Source organism: Hipposideros armiger, unplaced genomic scaffold (assembly GCF_001890085.2).
Source record: "Hipposideros armiger isolate ML-2016 unplaced genomic scaffold, ASM189008v1 scaffold_200, whole genome shotgun sequence".
Lineage (NCBI taxonomy): Eukaryota > Metazoa > Chordata > Mammalia > Chiroptera > Hipposideridae > Hipposideros > Hipposideros armiger.
The window spans coordinates 2,368,943-2,393,567 of record NW_017731550.1 but is presented as its reverse complement, the minus strand read 5'-3'; the positions used below and the strand labels follow the sequence as shown (position 1 = coordinate 2,393,567).

At 40.8% G+C, this 24,625-nt stretch overlaps 1 protein-coding gene across 2 annotated transcripts in view; it reads right to left on the bottom strand.

Annotated features, from left to right (window-relative positions):
• The window catches only part of PTGER3 (prostaglandin E receptor 3), an 82,847-nt gene extending 64,617 nt beyond the window's left edge, over positions 1–18,230 (bottom strand). Inside the window, exon 1 of one of the 2 annotated variants that reach the window (XM_019653232.1) lies at positions 17,087–18,230. In XM_019653232.1, coding sequence (XP_019508777.1) covers positions 17,087–17,980 — 894 coding nt within the window. In that variant the 5' untranslated portion in view covers positions 17,981–18,230. The remainder of the gene's footprint in view (positions 1–17,086) is intronic. The other variant, XM_019653231.1, reaches the window with a different exon arrangement.
• Positions 18,231–24,625: the final 6,395 nt, after the last annotated feature.

The window sequence follows — 24,625 nt, the reverse complement described above, 5'->3', positions numbered from 1 at the left end:
ATTTGCGGATGTTGAACCACCCTTGCATATTAGGGATGAAACCCACCTGATCATGATGTATGATCTTATTAATATATTGCTGAATTCTGTTTGCTAGGACACGCACATACTTTTAAGCTTTACAGTAACCACATTATTTTTAAAAAAAGAAAAAGAAAAATGTCAAATTGATTTTAATAATATATTTTAATTTATCAAGTATATCTGAAATGGTATTTCAACAGGTAATCAACATAAAATTATTAATGAGATATTTTAGATTATTTTTGTATTTAATGTTCATCTGATGCGTATTGGATACTTATACTATATTTCAATTTGGAGTAATCACATTTCAAGTCTCTGATAACCACACGTGGCTAAGTGGCTACCATACTGGACAGTACAGGTGTAGTGCTTTATACTTTCTGAGGTCCTTCCACATACAATACATCCTTTCAATTAAATTGCACAGGTATTATCACTGTGGTGCCCACTATTGATTGCCTGCCCAGCATCCATTCTTCCATGTCGTCGTCTCATCAGCACAACTATTTTGACTGGGGCCTACCTAAGTGCTTCAGGGCTGACTCATCGCTAGCTACCGGAATGTGCATAGATTAGGGATGATGATGTGACCCCAAACTAGGCAATGAGATCCCAGAAGTTCCCTAAGGACATCTTAGAAAAAGTTTCTTCAGTTTTAGGAGAGAGCCAATGGAAAACACAGCTTCTCTCTCCTGCTAGAGGTGAACTAGGAAGCATGTTCTAGCAACCATTCTACCACCTGAGGGGAACAAGCCAGAGGTAGGATGATGCCAACACCACAGACAGCCAAAGATGGGGCAGGTCTCGAGCCTTGATGACGATGCTAAGCTGCACTGACCAACTGTGAAGGCTGCTCTAACACTGGATTTGCAGTTATGGTTTTTATTCCGAAGCCAGTATATATTATGCTGTCTCTAATAACCACTGTGGGCAACATAACTATACTGAAACTTTTGAGTATCTTTTAAAGCATTATTTTTTCCTTTCTCTATTATTTTTACTGTTTCCCATTGTTGCTAAAATTCCTCATTGTTTATTGTTATCCTCAGGGCACCTTCCCAAACATCTTTTTTGTTTTTTTCCTTCTTTGGGCACCAGGCATTAGAGTGGCTGTTTTCTAGTGTTTCCATCCGCTGTTTCTAATTAGCTTCTCTCTTCCATTACAAAAATAACATTGTGTCTTGCATCCTTGTCTATCTGAAAGGCATTTTTTAATCTTTCTAAGAATTTTTATTACTGCAAGCAACGTAGAAATAACAAAAGTTTCTACAAACAAAGCAAAAGATATAATGTTTTTTAAAATGCTCACACGTTTTACTGTATAAATAGTACGAATCAGTCATTAGTTACAAGGTGGATTGGTGGTTTTGGAATCAAAAACATTTGGGGTTGATTTTCTCAAAACCATTTACCAAGTGCGGGCCTTAAAGCAAGCGGTTTACCCAGGCAAATAAAATACAATCAAATAAAATTTAAAAAAAGAAATAAATATCATCTATTTTGAAGGATTTATGTGAAGATTAAAAACCATTAATATATGTAAAACTCTTAAGAACAGGATTTATACCTCGGTTTTCTGATTCCAAATCTAGAGTCCTTTTCACTTTATTACAATGACTCTTCTTCATTCATTCACAACCATTTATTGAGTAGCTGCTATGGGCCAGGAAGCTTGATAGACAAATATGGCAAAGTCTCTACCCTTAAGTAGTGTACAGTTTACAGTGAATCAGACCAGTGAATGGATATTACCGAGAAGGGGCCTGTTTAGTTTCGTGGCTCATTGCATAGGCTATCAAATCAGAAAAATACAGACTTGAAAGTCAATTCTGCTTTTTGTTAATGTTGTGACCTTGGGAAAGTTACTTAAAATCTCAAAACCAATTTCCTCATCTGAAAAAGGAGATAACAGTATATCCCCACATAGCGTTGTTGACAGAACAAAACGAGATTGTGAAATGCTTAGCTCAGTGCCTGTTGTAAAATAAGCACTTTGTCTACTGTGGGCAACAATCCTCATTGTCATAATAAATATTATGACAACTGCAAATATCATTCTACATAACTACATGCAAAAGGTATGCACAGGCGCAGTGGAGCATAGAGGAGGGGCATCCAAATCAGTCGCCAGGGTCAGGGAAGCACCACCCCCTAAAACAGCAGATGCTTCTGGAAAGTTTGGAAAGACAAAGAGCTCATACTTCTAAGTGAGAAACTATATGAATCATTCTAGGAGCTGCAAATAGATCTTTAAGACTGAAGGGAAGGATGCCGGGTGAGGAATGGAAAATGAGTGGTAAGTGTTGACAAATCCAAGATTTGAAGGATTAAATTAAGGAGTCTGAATCCTTTTAATCTGGGGGAGAGGGTGCTAGACAGTGGCATGCCTGAATTCCATGTGAGAGAGTCACGGTGAACACACTGAGGTTTGCTAAGGCCTTTTCTCTTCTCTATAATTATAAGAAAAAAAAAAGATGAAAGCAGGTTCGTAAGAATGCATTGTAACATGCTAGAAGTTCTAAAGCTGTCAAAACAAATTTTCTAATTTTGACTGTAGTCAAACACTTTCCCACTAAGCAAAGGGAACTCAATAAACAGTTTTGTTTTAGAAATAGTTTAGTAAAAAGAATAATATTTGTGAATCGTATTAGCTGAAAAACGTTTGCCTAGTAAAACTTGACCACTGTATGTGAGTGTTCTAAGCCTGAACAGACAGGCGGAACTGGATAAAACTGATGCCACCCCTTTATAGAAAACACTAAATTATAGGTAGCACAGTGAATAGAATCCTTTGACAGATTATTGTAGGATAATGAAAAATTCTTCTCACCTTCCACAGGGATTTTCATAATATACTCTGTAGAAACCCAAGCTCCTAAGAGGGCCTATCAATTCATGAATCAATGAAGATTTTGCAGGAAATCTTGAATCGCTGTGATTAGCTGACCTGGCCAGTTTCTGTGACTATTGACTATTCTCAATCAGTCTGTTCTTTTGTGTACAACATTTTCAAAGAAGTAATTTGAAAATGTTTTAATAAACTAATATAAAAGAGACAACCAATACGAAAGAGAGCATTACAGCATAAAAAAATCCAAGTGTCTACCAATTTCTCAGGCTATGATTTGAGCTAATTTCTCGGGCTAAAGATGATAATCATTTGAATCTTAGTAAGCACAACTGAAAGATGGAGACAAAAAATACCAAACTGGTCAACTGTTGTGAAGGTTAAATAAGATAATATATGTAAAGGGTTTAACATGGTAATTCTCAAGTGCTGCACATAGTAGGCCTTCTGTAAATATGTCCTTTCATGTGTGGGTCTCTTCAGCTTCCTCTCTACCCATCTCGCTGCCACTCCAACTCTCCTATAACTTACATGAACACACACACACACACACACACACACACACACAGCTTAAAAGATACATTACTGTCAAAATATTTCTAAAAATTCAATTCAAATGAAACCCACCCCACCTTTTAGTATTAATACCCCAATTTTGAAAAACGTTTTTTACATGTACAAAGTAGGAGAGAAATCCCAGCACTTACTTCCCCCATAACCTCTTATTTCAAAAAGAAGATTCTACAGGTGCTTGATCCTTCCACCAGTGACCCTTTGATATAGCCAGGTGGTGAAGAAGCCCAAGCTAAAGCCGATGCACTCAGGACTTGGAATCTTGAAGGAGAGACACACGGAGAGGGAGCTTTTAGACATCAGAGTCACTGCCACACACTGTATGCAGCAGAACCTTGGCCGTGGGTCCTGAGGTTCAGCATCCAGAGTAGCCTGGGTCCTCCCTGACTTCCCAACCTGGCCTGCCAGCTTTCTATGGCCCATGAGCCCCCAATATCCTTTTCACATATGTCCTTTGTGCTTGGAGTCAGATTCTGGTGTTTGCGACCAAGAACCAAGTTTAGGGAGGAGACTAGAGCTCTGAAGGCCAAAGGCATTCCCATGCTTCCTAAACTTTGTTTACAGCATAATTTAATTAGAAGTACATGCTGGAGGTTTAAAAAACTCAAAATGTTCCCAGATGTCTTTTATAGAACAAAAGCTAATATGAAAAAATTTACTTCTGAATCCAGGCAAATCCTTAGTCTATTCTTGGAGGAAATTACTGTCATTAAATAAATGTAAAAATCTGCCACCCAGCAAGTTGGCTGTTAGCACATTTACTGAGAAAGATGCCAAATTAATATCAACACAGAGTATAACTCACCCTTGATGGAAAAAAAAAAAATCAAGAAAGAACTTTTTCTGTTTTCTGGCCTCCTCCTACGGTTCTAACATAGTGTGATCTTCCAGAGCCTTATGCGGCCACCTCTGTTCCATTGTAAACTTTGCATTACGCTCTTAACGCATTTCTGGACAATTCTCTGAGCCTAAATCTTTTGTGGTAGCTTAACAAATCTCACATTAGTCTTGGAAGGTGAAGCAGGGTCCTGAGACTTTATGTATTTCTGAGACTTTATTTTATGTCTGTTTCTGGTATTCACAAAAGAAAACAAACAAAAAATCATAATAAAAAAGGAAGGAAGGAAGGAAAGAAGGAAGGGAGGGAGGGAGGGAGGGAGGAAGGGGAAAAGGAAGAGAGATTTATGTTGAAGCAGTGCTTCCAGATGACATATTCACTGAATTTTTTATTATATAAAATAAAATAAAAATTTTATTACTGTAAAAGCAAAATTAAAACCCCACATGCAGACTGTACATATAAACCTATTAACCAAAGGCTTTGAAAAAAGAACACAGGACCTTGCCAACAAGCTTCAAAGCTATGTCTTAGGTTGTCCTTAGAAGCAAAGCCTGGATTTGGAGATTCTGACACATGGTAAGAAGTCAAAGTGAGCGATACAGAGTCCTGGCTTCAGTCTTCCATAGGGCCACTTCCACTCTCGGCAACCCCTGCAATCTGTGTGAATCAAGCAATTCCATAGCCCTTGTTTTTTTCTTGTTTTGTTTTGTTTTGTTTTGTTTTGTTTTGTTTGTTTGTTTGTTTTTAGCTTGGTCTGGATCTTCTTCTGGGGGTCATGATTCTTATAACATCCTATTATTTTGTGAGCAAACTTTGCTTACTTTTCCTTCTCTGTATGGCTATTCTGATTCATGTCTAAGAAACAAAAAATAGCACCCATTAGATAGAGCTTAATCCCGACTCTGCCGTTACTCGCTGTGCAAGCTTGGAGCAGTAGCTTCTTTCTTAAGGAGCCAAATGGAAAAGCATTTGTGGACAGAAAGCCACCTCACCACCGGAGGCCCAGAAAAGAAAAGAGGGTCCTACTTCTCGTCAGAGTCACAGGACAGGCAGAATGTCTCATAAATCCTGTCTCCAAAACACTTTTGTAAATACATTCACGTCCCCACCGCCATCACAGCTGTCACCATCTCGAGACCCTGGACAACCACAATCACCTTCTACCTGGTCTCCCCACTCCCACTCTTGCCTTTACGCAATCTAGTCTTCACACAGCTTCCAGAAGGCTCTTTGAAAAACATAAATCCATTAATGTCATCCCTCTGCTTCAAACCTTCCCATGTTCTCTTAAAATAATATGAAAACTCCTTAGTATGGACTTACATGCCCCAACACAGTTTTTGACCTCAATTTACAGCACTCTACTCCCTCCTTTCTCATTTCACTTAAGTCATACTGGCCTTCTTTCTATCCCTTGAACATACCAGGTGAGGGCCTTTGCTCGCCCCTTTGCCCAGAATGCTTTTCCTATAGATTGTTCATACCTGGTTCTTTCCTTTCATTCAAGTTTCAGCTTAAATGTTATTATACCTCTCAGAGGCATTGTTCCCTGACAACCCAATATATAAAAGTTGTCCAGGGGCTGGCTGGGTGGCGCAGTTGGTTAAGAGCATGAGCTCTGAGCAACAGGGTCGCCGGTTCGATTCCCACATGGGCCAGTGAGCTGCGCCCGAGCTGAGCTGCCAACTGGTGGCCGGATGGCTCAGCTGGTGAAAGCACGTGCTCCAAATACAAGGTTGCCAGTTCAACTCCCATATGGGATGGTGGACTACACTGCTGCCCCCTCCCCCTGCTCCCCCTCCCAACTAGATTGAAAGTGGCAACTGGACTTGGAGCTGAGCTTGCACCCTCCACAACTAAGACTGAAGGACAACAAATTGACTTGGAGCTGATGGGTCTGGAAAAACACAATGCTTCCCTTCCTCAATTCCCCAACATTGTTCCCTTCCCCAATTCCCCAATTAAATCTTAAAAAAAAAAAATCTCAAAAGTGTTGTCTACATGTTAATAATGATTATAGACATCTTTGGACTTCAAAAAAAAAAAAAAACTTGTCCGGGCTTCCTCTATCACATTATGCTGCTTTATGTTCTTAACAGTATTAATCACAATCTCACTTCTAGTTCATTTGTTTGTTGATTAATTTTCTCCTTCCACTAGGATGCATGTTCCCCAAGAGAAGGAAACTAGTCTATTTCACCCCTATATTCTAGCATCTAGAACTGTGCCGGACATATAGTAGGTACTCAATAAATAATCACTTAATACAGGAGTGGAGAAATGAATTCTAAATGGTCCTCAGCTTTATCAGAATTAACAATGGAAAATAGCATTGTTTTCTTGAGTCACAACCTCAGGTTTCTCCAGGGACTCGTTTGGTAGAGAATACATTCCTTGAGGACAAGTGCCACGTTGTCAAAATTCTTTCATGTTATTTTGCTGTTCGTAAACTTAGTGGAACTCCTTAATAGTGAACATAGAAGTATAGTATCATATAACTTAAAAAACAAAAGCTGTCTGTAACTAAATTTAGTATAAACCAAGGACTAGAATGAGTACCACTCCAATTCAATCAATATAAGGGAGATGAAAGTTTTCTAATAGAACAACTCAAGATGCATTGGGCTACTCTGAGGCATCATCGCTTGGAGGAAAGAACTTGGCCTTCGAATCCCACCTGACCACTACTTGACTAGCTCTGTTACCTTGAACAAATTGTTCAACTTCTTTCAGCTTTAGTTTCTTTATTATCTGTAAATTGGAGCTAATAATGTCTACCACAATAGGGTTGCAACTAATAAAGAAAAGTATTTGTGAGAAAGAGCCCAGCACAATGCTTGGCTCTAATAAAATTCTTTGTGCCCCTTAAAAAGCAACATATTTCCTATAAGTAAAGATGTTCAAAGCTTAGACGATTTCACCAAGAATATTCTAGAAAGAGATGAAATATTAGATGGAATGTTCCACTAAAAAACTTTCATGAACCAAGTGATTTTATAATGTGAACTTCCTTATTGTACAAATATGGAAAAGAAGTACAAAAAAACAATACAACTTGCCTACGATTAAATACAAATTCCGATTCCAATCTTCAAGGCAATCTACCAAAGCCCTCCACCCTCTCGCCTCCTTCAATCCCTGTTTGACTTCTAATATTCCTTGACATTCTCAAACATGTTTCAATAAAAACTGATGTGCTTACCATTCCCAGCACACCTGGCTCAATTTTTTCCTCTGTGCTTCTGCACAGACTTCCTCCTTCTACCAACTCTAAGCTATGTCCCTCCCTTCTTTTAAAGCCACACGTATGGGAAAAAATGCTTTTCCTCATTCACATCTCTCCATCTCCATCTGACCTCAGTACTCAAGGGCTCTAATGCCCTACTTCTCTAATTCCTAAGGCAACCTGAGTGACCTTTTTAATACATAAAGCAAAGCAAATCATTCCCTCACTCAAAGCTTTTAGTTGCTTTCCATCATAACTTCACATACAAATCTAAACTCCCAAACAGAAATGACAAGGCTCTGCATGGTTTGGCCCTGCCTTCCTCCTTCCCTCGCCTTGAAGGTACTCGCTCATTTATTTATGCTAACCCATCCATCTTGCCTTCGTTTAGTTCCTCCAATGCTTCTAGCTCTTTCCATTCACATGCTGCTATTTCTTCCTCTAAGTATCATCTTTCAAGATTCGTCACAAATGACATTTTCTCAGTGAGGCCCTCCGTAACCACCTTACTCCTTACTAATACATCAAGAGGGAGTCCGCTTTGACACTCTCTCAGAGCAACTTTTTCCTGCCTTTCTAACGTGTCCATTGTTTTAATGATGCAGAAGCTGCCAGAAGCTGCCCCTGTTTCTCTGTTCAGGTGGGCAGAGCAAGTCACATTGGAGCAGATGTTACAGAAGCGACAATCATAAACAAGTAGATTCACATAGTAGAAATTTGTGTGGTATAACAAAGTAAAATCCTCGCAATATTCCTGGAGTATACTGCTGGTTATCTGGGGAGAGGTAAGCCATCAAGCTTAGAGGACCCAGGGTCTTCTGGAAAAATGAAGCCAAGAAACCTAACCTCTACTTCTAAGATTTGAAGCCAAGGAACTTAAAGCAGAGTGGCTTTGGCTATGTTGACTAGAGGAAAAAGCCATGACAGGTCTTAAAAGAAAATTCACTGGAAGGGAAACGCAAACATGTCAGGAGGTGATCTGAGTAGAACCCGGAGCCTAGGGACCCAAGAGAGAGGGCTGGCTCCTGACAGCACGCGGCCTGAGGTCAGCTGCCGCCTGGGTCCACACACTCCAGCTCAGTGGTTGTGCTCTGGGGAATAACTGCTGAGATTTATGGCTGGAGTCATGGGTGTGAATTCATGCTCTCTCTGACGATGGCATCCAAGCATAGCCTGTACAGGAACGTGCTCCGGCAGCAGTGGACCAGCACTGGCTGTCCCACTGCCCATGCACAGTGGCCAATGTGCAGTGGCAGCAATGCATGGCAGTCAGAGCAACCACAGTAACGACCCAGCAGACGGGTTACATTTGCTTATTGGAAAGATTGTTTATGTACTGCCTTGTCTACCTTTGTATCTTGAAAGTTTCATGAAAGAAGGTAGCACGTCTGCTTGGTTTATTACCTTCAGGGCTACCAAGGATAGCACAGGTTGCACACTGCTCAAAAAGGCGTGACATACACATAGAACAGAGTGCGAATAGGGCCGCCTAGAGTCCTGTCACTGCTCATCAAGTACAACCATATGATTCAGCCCTGGCCACCATCGCATTACCAGGGTCAACAGAGTGGTGAGCGTACAGCAAGCACTCTATAAATACTTATTGAATGGCTGTATAAAAGAATGCATGATCTACTTTGTCCATTTGGATCCATTTCTAGGCATCTTCCTAAGGAGGTTCTGGGTGTTTCCCTCATGCATCTAAAATAGTATGCCTGACAAGAACGATTTGATCTAGGAAGAGCCCCAGGAAGTCAGAACTGAAGAGGTTAGAGCTGATAATTGTTTTGTCTGACTGAGGAGGAGAGGGTAAACCAGAAAGATAAAGCGACTTCTGTCATGCGGCGGGAAAGCCAAGACCAAAACCCAGGTCTCTCACCTTCTGGTGCCTCATTCTCTGTGGGTCCTTCACCTGCTTCTTCAGTCCCTTTCTTTCATTCCCCTCACGAAACAGGAGTGCTCACGCGTTAGTGCTCACGAGTTAGTGCTCACATAATCACTTACTGTCACTCGAGCCTCAGGACTGTTCAGATCCTCGTCTATTTAGGGAAATGAGGATGTGGTGTTTCTACCTGAGTCAAGCAAGGTGGTTGGTGTCTCAGGATGTTATCAGGGACATTTCCCAGCTCAAGGCTGCAAAAGGAGCCCCACTGTACTGCCTGGTGAACTCCCCCACCTTCATCTTATCTTTCACAATCTCTCTCTTTATTGTCCACGTTAACAGCATGCTTCTTTTTGCAAATTTGTTGATGAATCACCTCAACAGCAGCCTATTCTCAACCACAGAAAATGACACTTAAGTATTCAGAGAGAGGAACAAAAAGATCAAATCTACTTTCAGGAAATATCAAAGGAGTAGTGAAAAGAATATTTTTAAAATTATACTTTTGGGATCAATAATTACTTAAAATAAATAGGTTTCCAACTCCAACTTGACCTTTTGTTTTTGTATTACCAAGATTTTTTAAAAATAGTAATGTTGTTTGGTATAGGATTTATCCTGTCCTTACATTACATGACTGTTATCTAAATTAATAGCTAATTTCTTTCTTTTGAACAGAATTAAGGTGTGAAAAATCAAGCCTGCTCTTCCAGCTTTGCAACCATCTTTCATTTTTAGATTTATGATCCTTAAATGCCTGTTGTAAAAGTCAATACTGGTAAAATAATATGTAGATTTTGCATAAGCACCACAGTCCACCATTGAAATGTCCTCCTTATGAATGCTGCCCGAGAGAGTGTCTGGGTGGGCCACTTGATGGGAAAATTATACTGTGTTACTTGTAGGCTGCAAATAATATTAATGCCTTGTCAGGACCTGGTTAAACTCTGAGGCATTTTACAACTCTGTGATTCTTACAGTTCAGTCTGATTTAAGGCTTGTGTAAACTCAATTCTGGGCGGCGAGTCAGGGGTGGAGGTTCTTTTCAAGCCCAGCATGTGTGATCACCTATGAAGAGATGAGGACAGCTGAGGCACAGGCTCTACCCTTAAGAGGTTTGCAGAACGATCTGACTTAGGACAATAACTAGATGCACAACTAATTCAACTCACGCATCTGCACGAGGACAGGTCTGAGCACACAAAGAACGACGGGAAAAAGTGCCTCCCTACGAAGTCGGGACACATTCTAAGACCTGCCGTAGAGGTCTTCAGAGCACGCGGTAGTGGTTACTCCACAGGTTTAAGGAAAAGGGGGGATGGCATCCAGCATGTTTTGGATTTAGATAGTTCGCTGGCAGCTGTGAGGGGGAAAGGGTTCCAGAGCTGAGAGAATGCAGGGGATCGATGGCAGCAGCGGAAGGGCAGGACGGATGAACTACAATATCTTGTCAAAGTTCATGCACATGTGGTTTACCATTTTTCTTATTTTATTTTTTCCTGAAAAGTTATATTCTCCACCGCATTTTTCCCCTAGTGAACTGTATATAACTAATCAAGCTGTGAAACATCACTTGCCTCGTTTCTCCAGGTTCCTGGGTGGAAAGGTCGATCTGAACACAAGTCAACATTGTCATCCAGTAAAACATCATAGTAGTGTTTCTAACATGGAATGGGGTATTCCCAATTATTCTCACATATGTTTATCTTGGTTTTCATTACAACCCTGAGAAATGGACTGGGTAGGTGTTTTTATTACTATTTTACAGAAGAAAATAACTCACAAAGATATCAAGTGAATTATCTAAGGTCACACAATTAATTGTTTATGTAACTGGGACCAGACCCTGTCTTCTGATTGGGGTGCTTAGACATTCAGTCAACAAGCATGTATAGGACATACCTTTATAGCAGGCGATTATGACAGTTCCTAAGAAAAAGACAATCAATGCGCAAGACAGATGCTATACCTACCCTCAGGGGGTCAATTACCCAATACGTCCAATGAAGTGTGACTCAGATTTTGACAGGGAAGTGCAAGGTAGGTGCTGTGGGACTAAAGGGCCACAGTACCCAACCAAGCCTAGAGAGCAAGGAAGGCTTCTCTAACAAAGTGACTTCTAACTTGAGACCTTAGCCAACTCAGGAGGGATGACTGCTCGGCAGCTACTGTCAAATGACAAAGGGGTGAAGTGGCAAGTGGAAAAATGAAGACAGATGTGGTCTGAGTAAAGAGAGCAGAGTCACAGAGGATTTCCACTCCATAGTGCTACTTCCCTCTGTGTGTGTGTGTGTGTGTGTGTGTGTGTGTCCCTCTTGTTAAAAAAGTCACATGCTGTCCAATGATCATTTCCGTAGAAGAATGAATCACTAGGTTTAGTGCAAAAGTTGACATACACTTAGGAGACAAGATATAAGAGGAACCCCAAGAAAACTTAGTCTCTTTCTTTGGTTATCCTCTTTAATGTATGAAAATTGGAATTTTTTCTAGGGAAGAGGGGGACTTGAGAGGCCATCTAATAATCCTCAAGAAGCATGGTGGGAGCTGAAACACAAACTTCTTACCTGTATGGTCAGGAATTGAGGAAAACGGCAGTGTCAGAATTTGACAGATTGCAGTTGAAGACCTTAGAGTTGTGAGGCATAAATGAGATAAATGTGGAACATTGGTGGATTATAAAAATGCTACAGAACTGTAAGGAGTTGGGGGGTGGGGGGAGAGGGGCATTTCCCCCTACTGCTTCCCTGTAGTGCAAGCCTAAAACTGAAAAGTGAAACACAACACCCAGTATCGCTCACTAACACCCCTCTGAACCTCCTAAAGAACCATCATCTGTTACAAATGCTTGTAGTGCATATTCCTAAGTGTCATTCCCAGAAAACTGAACCTGTGGAAACTTTCATAATTGAGTTACTGACCTTTACAGCTTTTTCAAAAGAGAAAGGTGTAAAAAAATGAGTCACAATTACACTACCACTCCAGAGCATCTGAATTTCTTCAAATCTGATGGCTTAAGAACTGTTTAATTCTCGGCGCCCTCTCTGATAAACTCAAAAATAAAAAAATCTGCTTTTGTTAGCTCTGATTTATCTCAATCTTCAAGTTCTATTGGCTTCTGGATATATCATTTAGATAATCCTCCATTTTATAAACCATGTCCAAAAGCTCTAGTCACTCAGGATCACCATTCTTAGAACAAAAAACAATCAACCAAACTCTTTCCCAAATTTCTCACTCTGGTCCATTGAACCCTAATTCTCCCAAATAAAAAAACCTGAGAACAATGTAAATGGAAAAAGACCTTAGATATCTATGAGTCCCGCCTATACACTGTGCAGATAGGAGGCTGTGTAACTTGCCCAGCACCACTGTTAGGAATAGAATTCATGGCCTCCATATAAGCAAAACAGACAAATAAACCACAATAATAACAATAAAAATTGAAAATAAACTCAGAGGCAGATATCCTGAATTATTCTGATTCTAATATTCTTTATACTTGAGTTCTTCATCTGAATGATGGAGAAAATAGTGACCACCTTTCAGAATGCAGTTAAATGAGGTTATTTACGACAGTGAACAGGAAGGACATGGTAGATGTGTAAGAAATGTTTATTGAATCAATCACTCCTTAAATAGGCCATTTCTAACAGTATTAGTTCTCTCTTACTGTTCCTTCTCTGACTCACCTCTTCCCACCATCTTTACCCTAAGGCCCTAACCAACCTGCAAAAGCAGGTCATAACTAATCTCACTTTCCCATTTCCAGCCAAAATCTATCCACACACTACACAGCCTTGTCAATCTTTTTAAAACTCTCTCCCCTATTAAAAAACCTAAAATACAGTTTCTACTGCCTCCTGGCAAAAAGACACAATCCTCATCCCATGTTCACCCCTAAGTACCACAATCTGGCCCCATGAGCCTGACTTTCAAAGCATTCTTCCCATGGTTCCAGTGTGCACACTCTGTTCTCATTAGGCTGGGTTCCTGGGCACGCTCGCTCTCAGTGGTGAGGACAAGCTATGCTATCCCAACCCTTCCCAGACTCCTAGCAAATTTAGATGGACTTTCTTCCCAGAGCCAAAAAGGCATTAATTACATCCCACCCCGTATTGTTCTCTAATTGTTTCACTCATCAATGTGGTCATTCTGCTTCTCTGAATAGATTTGTAATTCTTTGACCAATTTTTAATATTTACGAAATATCCCCTCGACAGTGCCTGAAACGTAGTAAACTGGAAAAAATGTAAAAGAGAAAAATCTGAATAATCTCTATTCTTATAAAAACAAATTATAGAGTTTTCCTACAGTGCCGATTCACATGCTTAACCATTTTCCTTGAAATGACATCCTGAATATGGCAGAAATTTATAAGCAGAGAAAATTAGCAATTGAACAACACATTTTTATACTATAAAACAGCATTGCTTCTATAAAATAATCTATCACATACTTATCACATGTAGTATATTTAAGGCAAAAATCAGTAATTTCTTAAATTAAAAAAAAACATTACATCTACATTGTGAAATATCTTCTTGAATCGAAGCAACCATGTCTGCATTTGTGGATACTGAGCAGGGAATATGCTAGTTTAAGGTTCAAGGTAAAAGTTTCTAAGGCTGTTTTTATCCAGTTCCAAAGTTGTAGATGGGAACTCTGTTCCTCATACCTCACTTTTCACAATGTTGATGGTTAGTTTTACATTTACTGCTTTTAAGATAGCCACATCCTACCTGTTTAGGGAGTGCCAGCTTTACAAAAGCACAAAATGTACTCAGAGCTTCTCTGAACAACACCCTAAGGGCTTCTGAAAATTTGGCTATCATGTTAAATAACTGAGCTATTTGGTGAACTATTTAGTTCATAAAAAATAAAATAAGAATTAAAAAAAGTCAAACAGATTGCATTGCTGAGTCAACTATCTGATTCCAACAGAACGGCAATTCGATGTCTCACATAAACAGTGGCTAAGAACCGTAGATCATCTGTCACAGTGATATCATTTTTCACTACATTCTCACTTAATTTCACATCTTGTATTGTACTTTGCAAAGTTTATGGGAAAAAGAAGAAGAAAAAAAATCTTCTGTTTGCACCATAAACTTCTATTTCAGTATTTATGTGGTGGGACCTTGTAGCAGTTGGGGTGCTTTCTTATCATAGTACACCCCTCCTCTGCTAACTTTTCCAGCAGTGACAACTGAATATTATTATAGTCATGATAGTCTTCCAGAATAAGATATATTCAGGTCTTTTTAAGTGGGGAGTTTGGCTAATTAGATGAGTATCCTATGCCCAACTCAACAAAAGCTAACAGGGAAGCTATATTTTACCCATAGTGAGAAAGAGAGTGTATAAAACAATCTTTCACTTTAACATTACTACACTGAAAATTTAATTCACTAAGTTTTAGTGTTTTCATGCTTACAATTCCCTAATCTATTAAGAAAGCAGTTTTGCCAGTTTCTTTCCTTTGAAATCGCTCCAACTTTGTACTAGAGATCTTTCTGAAGACATTTGGAGATTTAATTTCAATGGTGCACAAAACTGAAGATAGAACCATTTGCTTTAGGTTAAAATATACTTATTTTGGAAATCTTGAATGTCTCCTCTTCAATATAATCAATCACACATTAAATTTAGTTTAATGTGTTTATGAGAACTGAATTAATCAAGTGTCTGGTAAAATGCTGCAAAACAATAGATATTATTTGAATGTAGATATTAACTGAAATTAAATAAAACTATTTCCAAATACAGGTTTCTTAAGAGAGTGAGTTTGGCCATCCTAGGTTACAATTTTCAGAACTGATCTAAATTCCTCCTAAGGACACTGTGCTCATGGTATTAGAATCAAAGTTTTGAAATAAAAGACACACTATGTGCATAGTTTCTCTTCTACTTAAAAAAAAGCAACAACTATAAGTCTGTTAACTGTATGGATAATGGATAAGCATTTTATTCATTTGATTTAATTACATTTTTTCCAGGATATAAAGAGTGTGATAGAGCAAACTCGAAGGTGTGGAACTCAAATGACAGTTATGAAAAATTCAGATACCTTGTTGCCTTCAAAGTTATATTAATTACTGCACTTTAGTAAAAGTGTGTATTATTTGGCCACCTTTTTGGCCACCTACACACTCCATTCCTCAACCATAGAAGTAAATATGCCTAAAATTGGTGCTGGTTTTGATAAGCCATGATGATGAGATCAGACTTCATTCTAGTTCCTGGAACGCAGAGCTGTGATCACGCAGCGACTTGTGGGCAGTTAGGTCACATAACTCTCCTTGTCACCATAGGTCGTCGTCACTGATTTGAAGCCAAGACTTGTGCTCTAAATATATTATACCAGTTAAAGAGATGTGTTGTGGAATATCTGCTTTGTCAAATGAAAGGGAAGGTGGGAGGGGAAAAGAAACTATGGCTCTATTTTTAAATGCAAGGAATTCAAAAGTATAAATGTTATACAACAATGTCAATGTACTTAACATCACTGAACTGTACACATAAAGTGGTTAAAATGGTAAATTTTATGCTATGTACATTTTACCACAATTTAAAAGGAAAAACTATATGAGTGTGAGTTCTGAAAACTGTGTCCTCGGGTTTCAGAAGTTTATTATACTATGGGTTTCAGAAGTTTCTCACAACTGTCTAATAAATTCCCAAGTCCAATATATAGTTGGTTATAAGTCTGCCACTGTGACCAGGGTGCTCTTCCTGTAACAAAGATCCTATTAAACCAGTCTGCTTGGGGCCTAAATAAGCATCCACTCATCAGGAATTAGAACACAGCACTTACCCACAGGACTCTCTAGCTAAAAGTTCCATAGGAAAAACCTCGAAAGAATGATGTAAGGATGTTAGACAAGGAGGCTGTGGAAACATCACTTGCTCCCAGATGGTGTGCCCTTTTGAGGAGCTGGGAAGTGCAGAAACCCCTACCTCCTTCCTATCCCAGGATTGACCTTGCCTCAGTCCGACATAGATGCCACAAGGGCAAGCAAGGCTGGTCACAGACAGTTACCAGGCCTCAGGGTCCCACTGATTGTTCAAGCACTTCCTAGAGGGTTCAGCACCATTCCAAAAGGCTGAGGCTGGCTGCAGCTACAAGGTGCATCTTCACTCTCCTGCCTCTAGTCCAGAGTGAGCCTGCGAGGAAGGTTATCACTGGCTGCACAGAGAGAGAGCAGTGCAGTGGCTCAGAACCTGCAAGAGGGCTGTGCCTGTCTGCAGTCGCAGAGTGAGTACTTTTGCAGGTTGAAAATCGCCTCAATATGCGAGAGGTATTTGAAATAAGGAGAAAGCCCACAGCACCATGCTATAGTTGTCATCACCATTCAATTTCCAATTGCGCGGAGCAGAAACCTGTATCCCTGCACATGCACTGAAATCATACATGGATATCCTCTTACGCTCTCTTTCTGATTAGAATGTGAGCTGCCCTGTGGTCTCCATGTATGCATAACCATAGCCTAGAGCGATGCCTGGCGCTTGGAAGGCGCTCAGCAAGGAAGGAACTCAACTCTGAAGCTGCGACCAAGACAGCGTGGGCAGCAAGGCCTCCCCAATGTTCTGTGGTTGCAAACACCCCCGCGGCTGGTGCTGTCACTTTGAGAAGTGTCCATTGCCTGCAGGCACCCCACCCAAACCTCTGTATACCCTGGAACTACCTACCAGCAATGGCGACCAGCAGACCGACAGCACGCACATGATCCCCAAAAGCTGGATGGCGGTTTCAGTCGTGATCCGGCCCCACTGGGCGCTGGATTGCGATGCGGAGGCCTTGGCCCGGCAGCGGGATACCAGGGCCTTAATGGTGGCCAGGTTGCAGGCGAAGGTGACGGTCAACGCTGAGAGTCCCAGGAAGGCAAAGGTGGAGGCGAAGAAAAGGTTGCCCCAGGTGCGCGAAGAGCTGGTCCCATTGCCCCCTCCCCCGGTGCTAATGAAGCACCAGGTCCCGGGCCACTGGATGCTATACTGGCCCACGCCCAGCACGGGCAACAGGGCGAAAGCGAGCACCGCCAGCCACACGCCGAACAGCACCGAGCGGGTGGCGCGCGTCTTCATGTGGCTCGCGTACCAGTGCGGCGCTCGGATGGCCAGCGCCCGCTCGACGGCCATGGCGCTGGCGATGAAGAGCGAGGAGAGCCCAAAGACAGTCATGGTCAGACCAAAGAAAGTGCACAGCCTCCCCGACGGGTCGAGGTGCTCCCAGCGCTGCTTGGACAGGTACACGAAGATGACCACCGGGCTGGTGAGCAGCTGCCCCACCAGGTCCGTGAGGGCGAGCCAGCCAATGCACAGCAGGAACGACTTCTTGCGCTTGCTTTCCCGGCGCCGGTAGCTCCGCGACACCAGCAGCATGGCCAGCGCATTGCCCACGAAGCCGGTGATCAGCATGGTGATCGGGAAGACTACGGACACGGAGCGGCAATCCTCACCGGTCTCCGGGGGGCGCGTGAGGTTGCCCCGCGCCTCGGAAGAGCGCTCCGGCGCCCACATGCCCGGGTAGGAGTGGTTGAGGCGGGTGCAGAAAGGGGCGCTCCCGAAGCCCCGGGTCTCCTTCATGTTGGCTTCGAGGTGAGGAGACGACGGCGCCAGGAGAACAGCAGCGGGAGCTGGTAGACTGGGGTTAGGAGGCGGTGGAGGTCGGTGGCGACCCGGGCTAGGGCTCGGGCGGGGCTGCCTTCCATGATGCGGGCGCAGCCGCCGCCTGACGTTGCTACATGGGTCTCCGCGGCGCCTGGGCTTTCGGACCACGCAGGCAGCCGCGCCGTCGGCTCGGGGACGCCTCCAGCTCCCAGGCGCGCCGCGGTGCCCGGCTCCTTCTATAAGGCCGAGGGGGGCGGGGCGCCCGTGGGTGTGGGCGTCAGTGCGGTGGGAGGAGGAGGGAGGCGCAACCGAGCGCGTCTCTGGGCTGCGGCGCGACCGCGGCTCTGGCCGCCTGGGCTGGGAGAAACCTCGGAGGGATCCTCTCCAAACGTGCCAGCTCCTGGCGGGACGGGACGTTCGGACACGCCGTCCTTCCCGGCCCCGCGCTTCCTCCTCTCTCAGCCAGAGCAGCGTCGGTGGGCCGCGGGGGGTGCAATGTCTCTCTGGCCTTCCCGATCCCAAGTTGCCACGACGAACCGAGCGCCCGCCCTCCTCCTCCTCCTCCTCCTCCTCCTCCTCCACCCACTGACTTTTTTTTTCCAGGGACTGGGTCCTCCCCCTGAAGATCTTTTTAACCCTGGCAAATGTAACTCACCTGTCCCTGAGTAATCTAGGCAGACCACACTCCTTTGCACAGCTGAGTGTGAACTTTTCCCCCTTTCTACTGCGGGAGGCGAGAATGATCCCAGCGGGCCAAGCGGCTCTGTTCCCTGGGGGCGCACCAAAACTACAACATTAATAGCGCCTCCAGACTTCAGGAAATAGGCACAGGGAAACAAAATAATTATCTGATGGTCGAATTCAAGGATGAAAGAAGATGTCCCAACTGCCACCTCCCACCTAAATTTTCGCTCCCCCCTTAAAAACAAGTCAGCTAAAAATCAGCAAAAGTGGCAAGAGGCAAGTGGCAGCCGCTAGCATATGAGACAGTGAAGTCAACTGCTGTCAGCCTGTGGGAAATGGAGAGCGGCAGCAGGAGAGAGGAGGCATGCTCCTTCTTACTTAAAAAGCCTCCAACCGTTCTCCACCCCTGTCCATTCTCATACCATCTAGACTAGACACTGTTTGGATGTTAACAAGGCTTCCATATTTAGTGAAAATAGGCATGATTGCCTAGTAACATCTTTTATTACGGCAATATTTTATGTTTCATAAGCGTTTCCCCATCTTATCAGAGATTCCCCCAAGGTCCCGTTGCTGCTATAATTATGCCACTTTTATGGTGGGATAACTGAGGTTCCATCCAGGTAAAGACCCAAGGTCTTTCAGCAATTCTCCAGTCTGTTTACTAGAAGCACAGTGTGCCTCACACAGATACATATCATCACCACTCTCAGCAGGTGAAAATCAGCTGTAAGACCAGTTATTGCCAAATCTAGGGAGGGCCTGGTTTATTTGGTCTCTTCACATTGTCCAGGAAATTAAAAGATTTTAAAAAATTATTTACAAACTTCATATTTTTCCTTATTTTTAAGAAATTAGACCTAATCATACAGCACTATGAAGACCATTACTCAGGCTTCAGATTGACTTTTGCGCCAAGACATGTCATTTTCTTTGCCTTTCGTAGCTTGGTATCCTTTTTGGGTGTAAAAGAGTGAGTGATAGGAGATGAGAATAGAATATGTTCTCCTGCATTCTTTCTTTCTGTGATTTTTTGATTTTGTATGAGTTTGAAAAAATATCATTATGGGGGTATGTCATTTTTAAAGGCAAAAAAGCAAAAATGTAATTTAAACTTCATTTTAATATTACTAATTTCATTGTGTTTTGCTGTCATTTAAAAATCTTTTGCACTTTTGGATTTTATTTATTTTTAAATGTCATGTTTCTAATAAAAACAATAGCTAGGAAGGAATAGTGAAGTGGTTTGCTTTTTTTAAATGTTCTCCAAACTTTGGTCTAATGGTTTGAATTAATCTCAATCCCAAAATTGGACAAGTGTTTTTCTAGAATGTCATTCGAAATGCAAAATAACATTTGATGGTATTCTTAGATATACACTTTATCCAAAGCATTTGGATGAAAGTACATATTGAATTTAACTTTCAGCAATAAAATTCTAGTGTAATTATAAAATTTATTTTAAATTTAAAACCTTTTCATGATTCATATAGCTGAGAAATCAAAGCTGAGCTCTCTCCAGTTACATAAAAAATTATTCTCATTTATGAATGTTTGAATTCTTAAAAATTTTACTTTCTCTATTGCAGTGCATGCCACAGCCAATTGAACTTCATAATGGTAACAAGCATGTAATATTGAAAAATTATTAGCCTCTTTTACTTGCCTCTACATGAATGCACTAAATGTGTTGCATATCAGATCTTTGGTGTAAATTTTTTCTTTCATTATTTTGCTTCATCTGATTCTAAGTTGTTGGCTTTGTAACTATTCACATTGCAAATGAGTGATTTGGGGGATCTTAGACTGTCACACAATAGGACACTGGCAGTTGCATTCTGGTTGGCACTTTTTAGTGTTAGCAGAAATAGTATGAATTTCTGAATTTTGGTCACCAGCACCCTCTAGTGACCAAAAGTTGAATAACACTATATTAAAGTTTCTTTTTTTAATTGTGAAATAAACATTTTAAAAAATTAGTTTCAGCTGTACAACACAGTGCAATAGTTACACTTTTTACCCCTCAAAGTGACAACGCCCCTCCCCCAATCCTCCCCTCCCCCCCCCATATCATACGTATCTATTACAATTCCCTTGACTCTGCTCCCACGCTATACTCCACAGGGAGACCACTTCATGGGTGAGGTAGAGGCTTGATCACTGCACTGTATACCTGAAGCTGATGTGGTATAATATTGTATGTCAACTATAATTGAATAAGGAGAATTTCTAAAAAACAAATACATGCTTTGCTTAAGGAACCTGTTATCTTTTGAAGGGGTCTGTCTTCTCATTAATACACAACTACGGTCATTTTGTTTCCCTTTGAGCACACAAACTGGCATGTCTGCCTAATCAATAGACCAGTGGAAGATTCAAGTTATAGTCAGATAATTGAAAGACCATATATTCAAATGCTTTTTTAAAATTTAAAGTGTATATTCTCCCATTATATATTTTAACTAAAATTCTGCCCTAGAAATTATTTAAATCCACTAATTTAATTGTACCTCTCCTGTATCTTATATTTTAAAATCCATATTAATATTGAGCTGGTGTTGATGAATTTATTCTATTTACTTCTACTGAACTTCTATTAAGAAATCTTCACATAGACATGGGTACAAAAACAAAATTATTAACTAGTTTCACATAATCAGGTCTTTGGTTACCTCATTATGGATGGAAAATTTCTGCAATTCTTAACTTCATGGAATCAACTGGTAATTTCAACATATTGTTTTAGTAATTTATTCAATAAATATTGAGCACCTACTCTGTGTCAGACACTGTACTAGTTGTTAGGGATACAAAAGACACAAACGTCTATACATAATATTTTAGTTTGTATTTTATATTTTAGTGCAAAACTCTTGATTTTTTTAAATCCTCAATAACTGAAGCAAGAATGCTAATCTCAATGGCTGTAATTTGCCATGGAGGTAGGATCTTATATGAAACCCAATTTAAAAAACTATGTAGCTTTCATGAAAAACTGGGGAAAATATGTAGTTTTCATGATCAAATGGGACTTATCTCGGGAACCCAAGGTAAATTGAATACTCAAATATAATTACATAACAATCATAATTACATAAATTACATAAAAATAATCAATATAATTACCATTTTAGCAAAATAAAGAAGTTTTAAAGTCTTTGCTAAATCAAACACCGGGGTGCAGAGTCCCTTTGTACTGACTGTCTTTTCTCCAAACGTTTCTGCTTCTTTACATGCTTGGTCATTTTTAATTGAAAGCTGAACATTGTATTTAATATATTCTGTAGTGACTGTGGATGCCACTGTTTTCTTCTGTGGATGAGTGATTTGGAGGGGCTCTGTTAGGTTGTTAACATGCCTGGATTCAAACTGCCAACATTTCCTCCCCAACAGCCTGCAGCTGCTGCTCTCTGTTCTGTCCCCATGGTTTTTCACGGCTGCTCTTTTAGCCTGGGTCCCTGTGCTTTGATCCACCTATAGCTATATAATTTGTTGGTAGGTGAGTGATGGGAGCCACCCTCTCCATGGTTTCAGATGGTAGAGATTCTCCTCTAATTTCCAGCTGCTCTGACAGCTTTGGGTGGTGCCCTGATGTTTCAAGCTTGCACACAGGGGGGAATGCACTCATGTAAGAAAAGCATCAAAGTCATATAGTCTTGAGCACTTTTGCGTTTTAAGACTAGATTCCTCACTGGTCTGTGCCTGCTATTTCACCACGTCCCAGGGGATTCTCACTCATACATAGTTTAGCTGTCAAATAGATTTGGGCAGAAGTTTTTAAAAATTCACTTACAGGTACGTATTTTCTATTTCTCTATGTTCTTATTGTTTCACGATTATTTGTATTTTTAGGTACTATTTCATTTTGAGATATAACATTCATGGTGATTTCTTTAAACATATATACACACACAGCTGTAACCATCTAGACAGTTATATACAATTTTAGTAACCTGTTCTTGTGCCTTAACCCAATCAATACCAGCACCGTGCCCCATGAGGTAATCACTGTTTTGACTTCTATCACAATAGCCAAATATGTTCTTGAACTTCGTATAAATGGAATCAGTGTGTATTTGTGCCCTGGATAGTCTCCCAAAAAATTTCCATGTGTACTTGTCAAGAATGTGTATTTTGTTGCTAGGGTAGAGTGTTCTGTATCAATTAAGTCAAGTTTGTTGATAATATCCTCTATATCTTTACTGATTTTTCTGCATTATATTGAGATGTATAGAAATCTGTAATTGTGGATTTCCCTATTTTGCCATGCAGTTCTATCCATTTTTGCTTTAGGTGTTTTGAAGCTTAATACATGCATAAACATTTACGACTATGCTTTCATAATCAATTGACTCTTTTATCAGTATGAAATGGCCTTTTTTTTTTTTTTTTTAGCTGAGCCATCCTGCCACCTGTTGGCAGCTCAGCTCGGGCCAGGCATCGAACCGCTGTTGCTCAGAGCTCAAACTCTTGAGCGAGCTCTAAACTAACTGAGCCACTTGGCTGGCCCTTGAAATGGCCCTTTTTATCCCATGTTCTTTGCTCTAAGTCTACTTTTCTGAAATTAACATAACCAGTCTATTTTTCTTTTGATTAGCATTATCACGAAGTATGTCCTTTCCCATACTTTTATGTCTTTATATTTACAGTGGCTTTCTTATAGCAGCATATGGGTCTTGCTTCATTTATCCAATGTGACACTATAATTGGGCTTTTGATCATTTACATTTAATGTAATCATTGCTCCAGTTGAGTTTAAACCTAAAACTCTATTTTCTATTTGCCCATTTGTTTCCTTTTTCCTTTCTCCATCTTCTTGGATTATTTATGATTCCGTTTTTTTCCTTCTTTATAACTCGTGCTTAAATTCAGTGGTTGCTTTGGGATTACCAGACTACCTTCAAAATACATATGTACACTTTGTGTATAACCTTACCATAGTACGCTTCCAATTCTCTCCTTAACCTGTGTGCTGTTACTGTGTATTTTTACTTATACATATGAAGTCTCACAATCTACCTTTGCTTTAAACAATTACCTTTAGATATTTAAATAGGTAAAAGCTATATTTACCCACATGGTTAGTACACCCAAATTTTTATGTGGTCTTTTCTTCTGCCAAATGAACGCTCTTTAATATTTTTTGTAGATCATGTTGGCTCAGATTTTGAGTAGCTGAAAAACTTTGTATTTCATCGATATTCTTCAGAGTATATAGAATAGGCTGTGTGTCTTTCAGTACTTTTAAAGATATTGCACCATCTTCTCATTTGCAGTTTCTGACAATAGGTTGATCGTCATTCTTACTATTGTTCCTATATAAATGTCTTTCTCTCTGGTTGCTTTTCTTCATCCCAGGCAATAAGCAGTTTGATTATGAATAGTTTTGCTGTAATTTTGTTTCTATGCTTGGGATTCTTAAGAGCTCTTGCATTTGTGTTCGTTTCTTAAAGATATGTGCTGCTCAGGACTTACCTGAAGACTTGGAGGACCCATTGGAGATCTCCAGGCTACGTAACAGATCTGACAAGCTCAGGAGGCTACATGGCAGGTCTGACGAGTGCAATGACCAAAGGTAACCACACAGGATGGTCTTCACATTAACTCCTAATTGTGTGGGTCATCACATCCCAAGCCTATAGCTGCCTTAGTAAAAGGTTAAGCTTTACCTTAAGCCAGACCTATTGTTCTCGTGTATCTAGGGTAACATACTTCTAAAAAGTCAGCGAATTTCTTTTCCAGACCCCTTGAAAACAGACCTACTGGTAACAGAGCACGACACTGAAGCTGCTCATTCTCTGGTTGCTTGCATACCATCCTATTTGCTGTAATTGTTCAATGTTAACTACCCTGTGCCCACCAATGTTAAAAGCCTCTCCACTTTTTGTATCCAATACTAGAGAATTCCCTGCTTTGCTTTTTTCCCACCTCCCTAAT